This window comes from Phalangium opilio, unplaced genomic scaffold (genome assembly GCF_054372755.1).
Source record: "Phalangium opilio isolate 3A_F unplaced genomic scaffold, DU_Popi_V2 ptg000046l_1, whole genome shotgun sequence".
Classification (NCBI taxonomy): domain Eukaryota; kingdom Metazoa; phylum Arthropoda; class Arachnida; order Opiliones; family Phalangiidae; genus Phalangium; species Phalangium opilio.
The window spans coordinates 6037512-6050195 of record NW_028324169.1 but is presented as its reverse complement, the minus strand read 5'-3'; the positions used below and the strand labels follow the sequence as shown (position 1 = coordinate 6050195).

The 12684-nt window shown below is 37.4% G+C and overlaps 1 protein-coding gene across 1 annotated transcript; it reads left to right on the top strand.

The window, feature by feature from the left end:
* Window positions 1–11219: 11219 nt before the first annotated feature.
* LOC149676459 (uncharacterized) lies at window positions 11220–12118 on the top strand. Its single transcript, XM_089838747.1, has 2 exons — window positions 11220–11261; window positions 11334–12118. The coding sequence occupies exon 2, from the start codon at window positions 11429–11431 to the stop codon at window positions 12116–12118; it is 690 nt and encodes a 229-aa protein (XP_089694873.1). The 5' UTR covers window positions 11220–11261; window positions 11334–11428.
* The last annotated feature ends 566 nt before the right edge of the window (window positions 12119–12684 follow it).

Here is a 12684-nt window from a genome sequence, read left to right as displayed (position 1 = left end):
GGAATGGAAGGGATGTAGAACCGGTCCGAGTGGGGGAGGATTCTATAGAAGCGCTTTTTTGGCAATTTTACCCCATGAATCTTTTGGTTTCTTCTTAGCTAAAAGGTATCGATGGGACTAATAGTTTTACCTGACTAGTAGTAGTAGTATTACTAATTAAATTAGTAACGGGCGTTATCGATATGTGATTCACGTTGCCAAGCAGCCATTGAAAAATGTTTCCCCCTGACCTGTATATTAGAGGATATTTAACTAAAAGTATATTTATTGTAGTAGGGACAGCGAGAGTACGTAAACGAGGTGGCTTAATTATGGGCTAGACCATCTTGTTGATTTTATATCTATACACTTTTGGCACTATTTTTGCATGAAGGGTTCGATTTAGAAAAGGGTCGAAATTCGTCGATATAACCGACCAACCGTAATGTCTTTTGTTTTGCACGGTATGTTTTGTCAGTCTGTTTATAGGGAATCCAAACGTAGAATTGGTAAATATTATGGTTGGAAACACGTTTTAGTCCATATGTTAAACTTTTTCACGTTCATCTCTTCTAACTCGGTTTAGTTTAATTACGAAAATATTGACCAGGTTCTCTGGGGCGCGAATAAGTAATCATAAAACTTAATTTAAGTTCTTCATCGCGTCAAGCCTGAAGATTTCTTTAACTTATTATATTTCGTTTAAAAGTGCCCTAGCAACAGTTTCGTGGGTTGCAGCAGTGAGTGATCAACGATGCGTGCAGTTAAACGGGATAATTACGTTTGTCTTCACTTTTGATTAGTCTGACCTAGCCTGAAGAAGATGTAATATATATTACGTTCGTATATTCAAAGGGAGAGAGAAAAGGTGAAATCTTTCGTACGTACTCTGATCGTAAGTGAACACCAAAATGGCGCTGAACGACGCGAGAATTGACAACACTCGTTTTTGCAGTCCATCTTTCTATTTAGTCTGTACTAAGCCTCTGACAGAGCCTCACCAGGCGTCGTTTCACGAGAATCTATGACGTCTCACCTGTATCGAACTTCGTGACAAGCTATCATCCTCCTTGCTTATACTCGAACTAATTTGCGGAAAACCGAGCAATCGTAAGATTATTTCTAAAAGTGAAAGTAAATAACTCATGGTACTGTACATTCGGAATACACTGTTATAGACATATCATAACACTATCCTCTTTCAAAATCACGAATCCCATTAAATAGAGGAAGGAATGCTACAACAACATCCATGAACATCATCAACATCTTTCGACCAAGTGAAACTATGTACATGAAATGATGTAGCTAAATAGTAGTTTTCAATTTTATTTGCTTCGTATACTTTCACAGACGTGACAATATAACGGACCAACCGTAATGACTTTTCCACGGTATGTTTTGTGAGCCTGTTTATAGTGGAATCATATAATGGGTAAATATTGCCTTAAAAAACTGTTCACGTACATCTTAACCTTCTTTACATTCAAACTCTTCTAGTCCTGGTTTAATCAAATAATTCAAATTACGAAAATATTGGCCATATTCCCTGTTGCGGAAAAAAAGTAATCATAGTACTTAATTAACCTTCTATATCACTTCAAGCTTCAAGATTTCTTATAATTATTCTGTTTTGTTTTCAGTTACCATAGTTACAGTTTCATAAGCGGCAGTGAATGGCTAACAACCACAGCAGTAAAAGTGGTGTTATCGAAGCCAGGCCCAAAACTTTGCAAATACCCTATGCCAAAATTCTACTCAAAGGCAAATACAAACGTTTCTTACAATTCCATTAAATTTACTCGTACTCGAAAATGGCGCCAACAGAATTTGAATTCCTGGGAAATAATCGATATTTGAAATATAGGTAGAATTAGTATTTTCAAATCTTAAATAAAATTGACGATTTGAAAATTAATCAAGTATTATAGGTTCACCCAAGAGACTTCCGTAAACGTGACGACATTTACGGTGAGTCTATCAACATTCACTTGCGAGTCTCAGAACGAATTCGTTTATTGATGGCAATAAAACTCAAATATTTATTGCCAGGAAGCGTGGAAGATTGAGAGCCACGCGTCATTTTTCAAAATCATTTCGGATTATTTAAAACGATCCCTCAACATAAAGTATTTTTCATATTATTTTGAAATAGATTCGAGTAATTTGGTCAAGCGAGCAATAATTGTTTCGGGCGATTATCCGAAATTTTTAACGATTAAAAGCGAAGTTTTCATTTTTTCTTTAAAAATTTGATTAATCGTGTACGAATCTTCTATTTAAATCAAGAACCACTATTCAAACAATGGACATTTTTTAAACTTAGGGCAATTTACGAAGGACATAAAGTGGCCTTTATTAACTTACCCAAACCATCCTCAGGACTTGAAATTTTCAAAGTGAGTCAAAAAAATAAGACCAAAATTTATATCAACTCATGTATAAAACTCTATTTGTTGTTTAAGAATGAAAATGTTATCATGATAGCCAAGCCACGCTCAATTTTCGAGGGCCGACTGGAATATTTCAGTCCGTCTCCGGTGTTCGAAACGTCCCAGACGATCTTCGTGTCCGCAGCCCCGAAGAAAGTCACGACCACTTCCTTGTCCTTCTTAAATATGGACACACCAGTAAACTTTGCCAATGCAATCTACTCAATATCCAGTTTATTGAATTTCATTCTTGATCAACTAGGTGGTAATGTTAATGGTGTCAACCGTGGTCGTTCTGTCGCTTTTGTTCGTCATTCACTCTGTCGTAACCAACAAACACAAATCGTTAACCACCAAGAAACTTGTCAAGAAACTGACTCGAGAAACCCTGGAAAATATCTGGGAGAACGCGTCGCTGATGTGCGCCGAACGTAAGACGTTGTTTTCTCATAACTGGCGCTTTAGGCAGACATTATTTTGTGCTGTAGCGATTCACTACATTTCGCCCCACATTACTTGTCGTCTGCTCGCTTCGTCGTGGCTGATCGGATTGACTTTCGTTTTGTTCTTTTTGGGTTGTTTCTTGCGGACGGAGTTCACCACGGAAAGCTACAATCGCATCGACACCCTCTTGGACTTGATCAAATCGGGAACTATACCAACAATATTTAAAGCTACCGAAACTCTCGGTCATCTAAAATATTTAGTAAATAGGCGTGGTCTTGTTACGTCCTTTCTCCATTCTTAAGATATCATTGCTGCTTAACTATAGGCAACGCAGGATCCAGTTGTTAAAGTATGGCTAGACGCGGTGGATCAGAAGAAACTGTTAAGTTCTATAAAGGATTATATGAAGCCTGATGGATACATTCCGATTATTTCTGGGGAAATATCTCTAATCGCAGTGGACCCCTTTTTCACTTGGATATTTGGAGAATTTCTTAGATCTCATCCAGACAGTAAATTGTTCTTGGCGGATAGCGGAGGCCTTTACTTTTCGCAGCACGACTTTGGCTTCGACTACTTGCACTTCTTATTCAACACCTCTTGGTTGAGAAGCTCTCCGCAAATGCACGAAAACCTCCAACTGATGTCGGTACTAATTTCTTACAGTAAACCGACTAAAGCGCTTAACCAAATGCTTTTATAACAGCCTGGAACAAATTTTTGAAACGCAAGTTTTAAAGCATCTGTATTTTGAGAAGCATTACTTAATTGAACATGTCAAATGGAAGAGACCTTTGAAAAGTACGACTGATTTGGACCTGTGTAGTGTCAGTTCCCCTTTCTACCTGCTTCTGATGCTGTTGTCAGGAACAGTAGCCGCGGCAATAACTGAAATATTTTTAAACCAATTTGTTTAAACGCCACAAATTTAATCTGTCACGACACGAAATCGATTAAATAGATACATCAGTTCACATTTTCCGTTTATAAGTGTATGCCTAATAAATGTATTATATTATTGTTATTTTACTGAAAATTTGTGAAATTAATTAGCAATTGAATCCAAACTAGATGGTCTTTCTTATCTACCTGGCTCTATTTTATCGACAAAGCGTACAATTTTCCAATCCCATAAAGGGATTGATAATGATCCACGGTTTCTTATCTTCTCCTTGGATGGAGACCACGAAATTAAAAAGGGTTGTCACGATTAATCCTATTGTTCAATTAACATCTACTTGCGCAGATTCTTTCTCACGAAAGAATGAAAGAATAATAACTCCCAGATTAAAAGAAGAGGACTTTGGTTAGGAGCAAGGATTGACCAATAATAATCTTCTAAGCTAAAGCACCACTCGACTTCCCAAAACAATTTCCCGCCTAAAAGCAGTTGTTTATTAAAAAAGATCTTGAGAAAATCATCCTTTAAAAACTTACTAGCTTGTACCCGCGGCATCGCTCGCGTGTAATAAGAACTTCCATCAAAATGTTATAAAGAATGGGTAGAATTTACTGATTCGACTAATATTTTTGTAGCCGTACCCTAGGAGCGAAGGCACTCGGCGTTGCCCGTCAGCCCTTAGGGACACGCATTTTTTTATTACTTTTCACGCGAACATTATCTTCCATAAAGAAGGGTTTTTAAATTTCTGGCCGCCTTCTGGCCGTCATTTAAAAAAATGGCGAGACATCAAACCCGAAAGACCGCATTCAGCCCGTCTATAGGTTTAAGGAAACCAGAGTACTAAATATTTCTGAAATCGGTTGCAACGCGCGGACTTCGTTGCATAGAGAAGATTTTTTTATATTTCTGGGTGCCATTTATTAAGATGTCGGATTGGAAAATGTTTTCTTAGTACGCGCCTACTACTTATGAGTAACGTTCCTGCAAATTTTCAGCCTTCTGGGGCCAGCGGTTTGGGCTGGGCGTTGATTATCAGTCAGTCAGTCATTCGGGACTTCGATTTATATACATATAGATACATTAACACAACAAAAAGTAAATAGAGGTGAAAACAAAAAGTTCACATCGTTTCAACTTTCTGGCACCGTGTAATATCATGAGTAGCCTAGTCAGAATAGGGTCGAGAGGTGGCACGGGAAACAAGCCGTGAATAAGCTCATAAAGTAGCACATGCTAGCTCTAGTACCAAAAAAGAACGTTTGGATCGCCAGCAGCATGTACTAGTTTCTAAAGACCTATGAGGTCAAGAATCTCTTCCCTGATTGGTTAGTTCGTGTAGGCTAGTTTGCTTATCTTAGCTTGCATGTCGTTTACAGCAAAAGGCAGGGAATTATTAATGAAGTGTACATTTTGTTTTTATTTCTATACACTTTTGGCACTATTTTTGCATGAAGGGTTCGCTTTGGAAAAATGGTTAATCGTCGATGTATAACCGACCAACCGTAATGTCTTTTGTTTTGCACGGTTTGTTTTTTCAGTCATTTTATCCAAACTTAGAATGGGTAAATAAATATTATGGTAGGAAACACGTTATCGTCCATATGTTAAACTTTTTCACGTTCATCTCTTTTTACTCGGTTTAATTTAATTACAAAAATATTGACCAGGTTCTCTGAGCCGCAAATAAGTAATCATAGAACTTAATTTACCTCCATCATTGCGTCAAGCTTCAAGATTTCTCCAACTAATTTATTTCGTTTTAAAGTGCCCTAGCAACAGTTTCGTGAACTGCAGCCGTGAGTGGTCAACAATGAGTGCAGTTAAACGGGATTATTACGTTTGTCTTCATCTTTCGGATTCGTGCTAGGGTTTTAGTTTTGTCTCGAAATGACGCTGAACGAAATGGAATATCTTGGAAACAATCGATATTTTAAATACAGGTAGAAATTATATCTGTCCACCATCGCTTGGATTCAGCTCCGCTTACGTTACTTACGAACTCACGTCAAGCTCAAAATTGAAACAATGTTTCCTTAGAGCTCAGTGTGAGCTCAAGCTCAGTTTTAATAAATGAGCTCACCTCGGGCTCAGGTTCATTCGCATAATTTTGATGGGCTAAGCTCGAGCTCAAACTATCTCTAGTATCTTTCGCGGGCTTACCTTGGGATCAAGACCGATAAAATTTAAGGCTCACCTTGAGCTCGGGCTCATTAATTTTAGTCAGCTCAAGCTCGAGCTTGGTCTCATATATCCAGAGAATATTTCTTCCAAGCAGTGTAGATGTTGAAATTAGTAATTTTTTATTAAATATTTTTACGCTGAAAATACTAATTCTACAGTAGAATTAGCGTTTTCAGCTCTGAAATGTCGATCGTAGATTTGAGAACATTTCCCAATTATTTTAGTTACGTCCAAGAGACTCCAATAAACATCACAACAATTACAGAGAGTTTGTCAATTATTTTACTTGATGAAATTTAAAATTCCAACGTAACTTGTCAGGAATCGTGGAAGTTTGAGAGCCAGGCGTCATTATACAAAATCATGGAGAATTACTTGAAAAAGTCCCTCAACATAAAGTACTTTTCATAGCTCGAGTCGCGTAGATGGGTTCGCCTAATTTTATTTTGTGGATGATTCTTTAGGGTGTTTTACGAAGGGCATAAATTGAACTCATTTAACCTAGGAAAAACATACACTGCGCCTCATGTTTTCAACGTAAGTGAAAGAGATAAAATTTAAGTCTGCTGCAGTACAAATGGCTAATACCCGTTGGGGTGGTTTAAGAATGCAAATTTTATTATTATTCCAGCGCGACGCTTATTTTTCGATGGTCGACAGGAATATTTCAGTCCCTCTCCGGTGCTCGAAACGGCCAAAACAACTATTGTATCCGCCGCCCCAAAGAAATCACGTCCACTTCTTTGTACTTCTTAAACAGGGACGCGGAGGTAAACTGCTCAATTAAGATCCACTAATTGCTCGATTCATTGAATTACAATCTTGGTTCAATTAGGTGGTGATTTTAAGGGTGTCCTCCGTGGTTCTTCTGTCGCTTTTGCTCGTCATTCACTTCATCGTAACCAACAAATACATATCGTTGCCTACCAAGAGAATTGTCAAAAAATGGCCCAAGAAACCCTTGAAAATGTCTGGGAGAACGCGTCGCTGATGTGTGCCGAACGTTAGCAATTACTAGCAGTGACTGTGTTCCTATAACGGAAGAAGGCTATGGCTTTAGTGAGACACAATTTTGTTCCCTACAGCGATTCCCTCCGTTTTGCCCCAAATTACATGTCGTTTATTATTCAATGATGGTACTCATATACAAATATACAACTAACGACTAGAATTAACCCCACAGCAATATTTTTACTTCAGAGTTGATACAATAGATATAAAGGGAGAACTATACGTTGTAAATTTCACTTTGAAACAAATGAAGTTTGAATGACTTTCTTTAAAGTCCATCAGTGGACTGGGGGCCTTGCGTCCTTTCATGAAAATTCCAATTGCATTGTCGGTGCTTTACTATAAGTAAAGTAACTTAGTGTTGATCTTGTAGTTTCATCTGGAACACTTTATGGAGGGCTCCAAGTCGAATATGGGTCTTTTTATCTAGGATCTTAAGCCTAATGTGGGTCTCTTTATCTAGGATCTTAAGCCTAATGTGGGTCTCTTTTTCTAGGATCCCAAGCCTAATGTGGGTCTCTTTTTCTAGCATCCCAAGCCTAATGTGGGTCTCTTTTTCTAGCATCCCAAGCCTAATGTGAGTCTCTTTTTCTAGCATCCCAAGCCTAATGTGGGTCTCTTTTTCTAGCATCCCAAGCCTAATGTGGGTCTGTTTTTCTAGGATCCCAAGCCTAATGTGGGTCTCTTTTTCTAGGATCCCAAGCCTAATGTGGGTCTCTTTTACAGATTCTTATGGTGCTGGGCGCTATAGCGGGAAAACGCAAAAACACCAAAAAAGGCGGGCCTTTTGCACGACAAAAAAGGGGAAAAAAGTGGGGCGAAAAGGGAGAAAAGAGGGAAAAAATATTGTCCGTTTATAAGCTTATACCTTTTGTCTGCAAGCACAAAAACAAAAATGTAAATAATCACGATTATGAAATACAGTGAATGTATGTTAAACTTGTTTTACTTTGGCCATTTTAATGCTAAATTAAGACCATAATAAAACTAGTTTAACAAGCATTCCGTCTGTTTCATTATCATGATTATTTACATTTTTGGTACCAAAATTGACTCCAAGCACCGCACTTTACAAAGACTACTATCATCATCCTGTAATTAACTGCAAAAATTCAGAGACAAATGTTCCATAAGTTTGTCATTGGTTACAAACTGGAGCTTGTCATGAAGTGACGTAGGTCATAGATTCTCGTAAAGCGACGCCAGGTGAGGCACTGTCAAAGGCTTAGTTCAGACTAATTTGGAAGATGGAAGTCCTGCAAAATTAACCAAGTGTAGTCAATTCTCGCTTGTCGTTCTCGAACTAGCTCGAGCTGTAAGTCTATAGCATTTCGATGTATAGGAAGTGTTATACTTATGGAACATATCTTATCAACTTATGATTATAGTTGATGAAGAATTATAATGCATCATCTTCCAAAAAAGGTGTTAGTATCGAAGTACAGTATGTTCTATGGACGGTTTTGTGTGGAAAATGTTCTATGACATTTTATCTTAATGGTTACCGTTTACAAGTTATGATTGGAGTTTATTTTACAACAAAGTAGCTACTAGAAAAATGTTAGTCTTTCATTGGAAAAAACAATACATTTCCTTGCAAAAAAAGTTCAGGTATTTTCGCTCGGTCTACCAACAAATTTGAACCATTTTTCCTAACGTTGGAATTATTTGGGAAATAGAACAAATATAAATCCATTTCTGTGTTACTACAACTCAGGAATGAGCATTAACAACTCAATGCGCGGGGCTTGACATTTTCCCACTAAAACTTGGCATTTCATTCACATCTCTATCAGAAATCTCTCTCTTCGCTGGTTAGTGAATTTAAACTAATAGCAATTTTTGCATCTAAATTGAGCTGCGTGAAATCCACTCTGTCCACCATAATATTGAAGAACAACATCACGCTGTCCCTCTTACCACTTTGAAATCTATTTTTATCATTCTTGATAGGGCTTTCAGTTCACAGTTTTTCCTTGCTTCCTTCTTCCCGTTGCGTTTTCCAGACGTGACTTAAGTTATTTTCACTGGGTAAGGCTGATCCGTAATTTGTACTTCCCATTAGTGATTTGAGGATTTGGTCTTGTTTTGTTTAATCAAAATGCATTAGTTTATACTTGGGAGCTGTAATGCAACACAGTTTATCAATGAGATTATATATTTTTGGATCTGTAAGGCTATTTCAGCCCTAGCTGGTCACTTGAAAGGAACAAAAAAAAACGCCCTTGTGCATTTCTTGAACTGATTTTTTTAGTTTGCCCCAAGTTTGTTTTATTTCAGTGCAGGTTAGCGTCGGAAGACTATCTTCCCTGTTTACGAGTAGTAGCCTAGTAGAACAGCTATGCAATACTAGCAAAACCCTCCTCCTCCAGCTGGGCAAGATTAAACTACCACGAATTCATTGCTGTCACTCAGGTCTAATTTAACCTTGTGCGGCTCTTCCCAATAATCCTGAATTTTGAAAAACTAGCACTTCAATATAACTTAGTTAAAAATTCTTTTGATTTTCCAGAAACGCCAAAGCTATTAATTTGATTTTTTCTAGTTTTTGTTCTTCTTGTATTAAGAAATTCTTGCCATTTCCAATATAGTCCATAATTTTGACAAGTGAGAGAGCAACAGGTACTAAACAAAGGGAAAACAGTTTTACCAAAAGTAGTATAATAAACCTCCCTTCGAGAGGAAAGTATACATCAGCCCATAGGCATAATGATAAAACTCGCGCAATATCGTCGATCGGCCAAATACAATATATACACAATATCGGGCGCGGACAAGCCAATGTAAAATTTAGTTCCTTGATATGGTCGTTGGAAAATAGTTCAGGCGGGCCGGCGGGGAAATGAAAGACTTCTGCTAGCGCTAGGCCCAAGATGGAGAATGCCGAATCGCAATGTAATTTTTATGTACGAGATTTATCAAATAAATCTACACAAACGGTTATTACAAAACGAAAATCTAGTGTCCTAATAATCCAAGAAGATGAAGATTCTGAACCAAAGAGGAAAAAATTGAGACAGGTCAGCATTTTATATCCACTTTTGTATGTGGGCCTTGGTTTTCATGTTTATGTCGAGTTAAATAATATTTCAATCGAATTTAAGCTTAACCGTTCTTAAATATAGTTTCACTTAAATGAAAAATCTTTTCACAGACTAATATAATTCCTTGCGAAGATTCTGTCACCCCATCATCACGGCCACATAAGTTTCAAATTATTATTGATTGGTTGTCATCAAAATCGAGGAATGCTCCAGCAATTACCTACTTGGATAAATTTGCTACTTCTAAACCAAATGACACATTCCCCAGCGAATTGAATAAAGTTAGGATAGCACATAAAACAATTTAGTTTTAATATTTTAATATTTAAATACTTTTCATAGCCTTACTTGGAAGTGACAAGGAGTGATATTTTCGTGCCCCAGATAGCTACGGAACCAGCAAGAGTTCTTATTGATAAAGAAGGGGAAGCAAGATTGATGGTCGTTTTCAAAGGATGTGTCATGAAGAAACAATTGTTTGGCAATGAAACATTTTTGGAGAATGAAGCAGAAATTATTTTTGAAGGCCTATTATCTGATGGTTTTATTCTTTGCCCCGGATTGACAAAAGAAGCTAAGGCTATTGTAAAATCCCGGCGAATAATGCCAAGGAAATAATAGAGTATTGTTATCCGATAAATCACGTTTGTTCTAAAAAGTGTTCACTTTGGCTGAAAGTTTCATCGAAAGCTCCCATTGCGGAAGTTACCAGCGGTAAATATTCTTGCAGCCATTGTAGGTATGCATCCCGGTATGCGAATAAATTAGTCAAGAAGGAGCTTAATTTGAAATGTAAACGATCGCCGTCTTCTCACGTAAATTTCAAATTTGTGTCACCGCGTTCAACTAAAATAAGACGGAATATAGCCAGATAGAGAAAGCGTAGACTCTTTTTGTGTAATGAGAAACTAAAAGACAAATGCCAGGATCTCACAATCAAGTTATCCAAGAAGGAGAGTGACGAAATGGTTAAAGCTACTTCTATAATAAGTCAGAAATTTAAACTAGAGCTGGAAGATGTTATGACAGCTTATGCAGATGTCGACATTTCAATCAAAGAAACCGTACGTAGTGCGTGGTTAAAGGATTGTGAAATACATCACGCAAAAGACGTTTTGGATTTTGCTAAAGATCAGCAACAAAACTGTAAGTCATTAAGAATCATGAGACTATCTTATGTGAGTTAAGTTGTTAACGCAAGATTTATTTATTTAGCTATTGGTGATAGAACAAATAATTGGAGTGCAATTTCATATCGAATTGGTAATAATTTTTACAGCTTTCCTATTTTTTATTGCTTGAACAAACTTGTTCTTAATCTCATTTTTAACTAAGCCCAAGCTGTTGCCTGTCGAAGCAAATCTGCATACATAGCCTTGCAAAGCTTCAAAGTTTTAAAGCTACCAAGTTGGAGAAGTATCCAAAATAAAATGTCACAACACTTGGAAGAGCCTGGAATTAATCTAGATTATTTAAAGAAGCAAAAGGAACTTTATGATCACTTCGTTGCAGACCAGCTTTCTAATGGTTTGAAAGAACCAAAAGGCGATGGAGTACTCATTTTCGATGAGGTCAATGTAACATCAAAGGTGGTTTGGAATAGCAAAAACCACAAACTAATTGGACTCGCAACGTCAGAGAAACAGTTACCTACTCTTGATGACATATATGCACAATTTGAGGACAAAGACATTCCTAAAAATTCGTACATGCTGCAGTTTCTTTGGAGAGAGTTAACATCTAGCTATGATATTGTTGGTCCGTATTTTGCTGCGGAGAAGTCTACTGATTCCCATTACATCGCAGCTTGTATGATGGAGACTGTAAGGGCGTTTCATTTAGTGGGCTTTAAAGTTTCCGCTCTACTTTGTGATGGAGCAAGCTCAAATCTAAGCCTAATCAGGCTGACCCAAAAGTGCTTCGGAGCTTATGGTGTTAAGGTAACTACTGATGGTGACATTGACGTTTCCGTGAAACCATGGTTTGATAATCCTTGTTCAACTGGAGATACAATATATTGGCTCATTTGCCCCTCACACGAGGTTAGCATATATTATTTTGCAATAACTCAGTTTCTTAAAACGATGAAATATTTTTCCATAAATGAAAAACCTAATTAATGTCTTGTTTGCGTCGAAAAAAACTGGAGCGCGTGACTTTACCTTAAATGGGGTAAAATTTGGCTGGAATCAAATAATAGCCATGAAAGCGAGGGAAGATGAAAGAAGAGATAAAGGAGTTCCTAGATTGGTGCCAAAGCTTCTACAAAGTTATATTGATCGTGATTCTTGGACAAAGTTAAATGTTAAACCTGCGAAGATAATGCAGGTATTATACAACTTGTTATGTGATGTTACATTTAGAAGTAAAATATATTTATCCCCGAGGACATTTAGCAAAATGATGTATTGTCTGAATTGTATGAATATGCTAATCCACCTGATGGCAATTCACCTTTGGACTACAATAGTAGTAGGGACTATACAGATACGCATGGATCCAAGATGGCCGCCACCCCAAGATGGTCACCCTCTCCCCATCCACCAAACTCAAACCAAAATTTCCAACCAAAGATTAAGCTCCAAGCGAGATATTTTAAGCTAATCTGACTGTGATTGAATTTTGCGTTATAGCCGTTAGAAGGAACAATACCCATGCTGTAAGGTTTATAGTAATTGTTAAGATA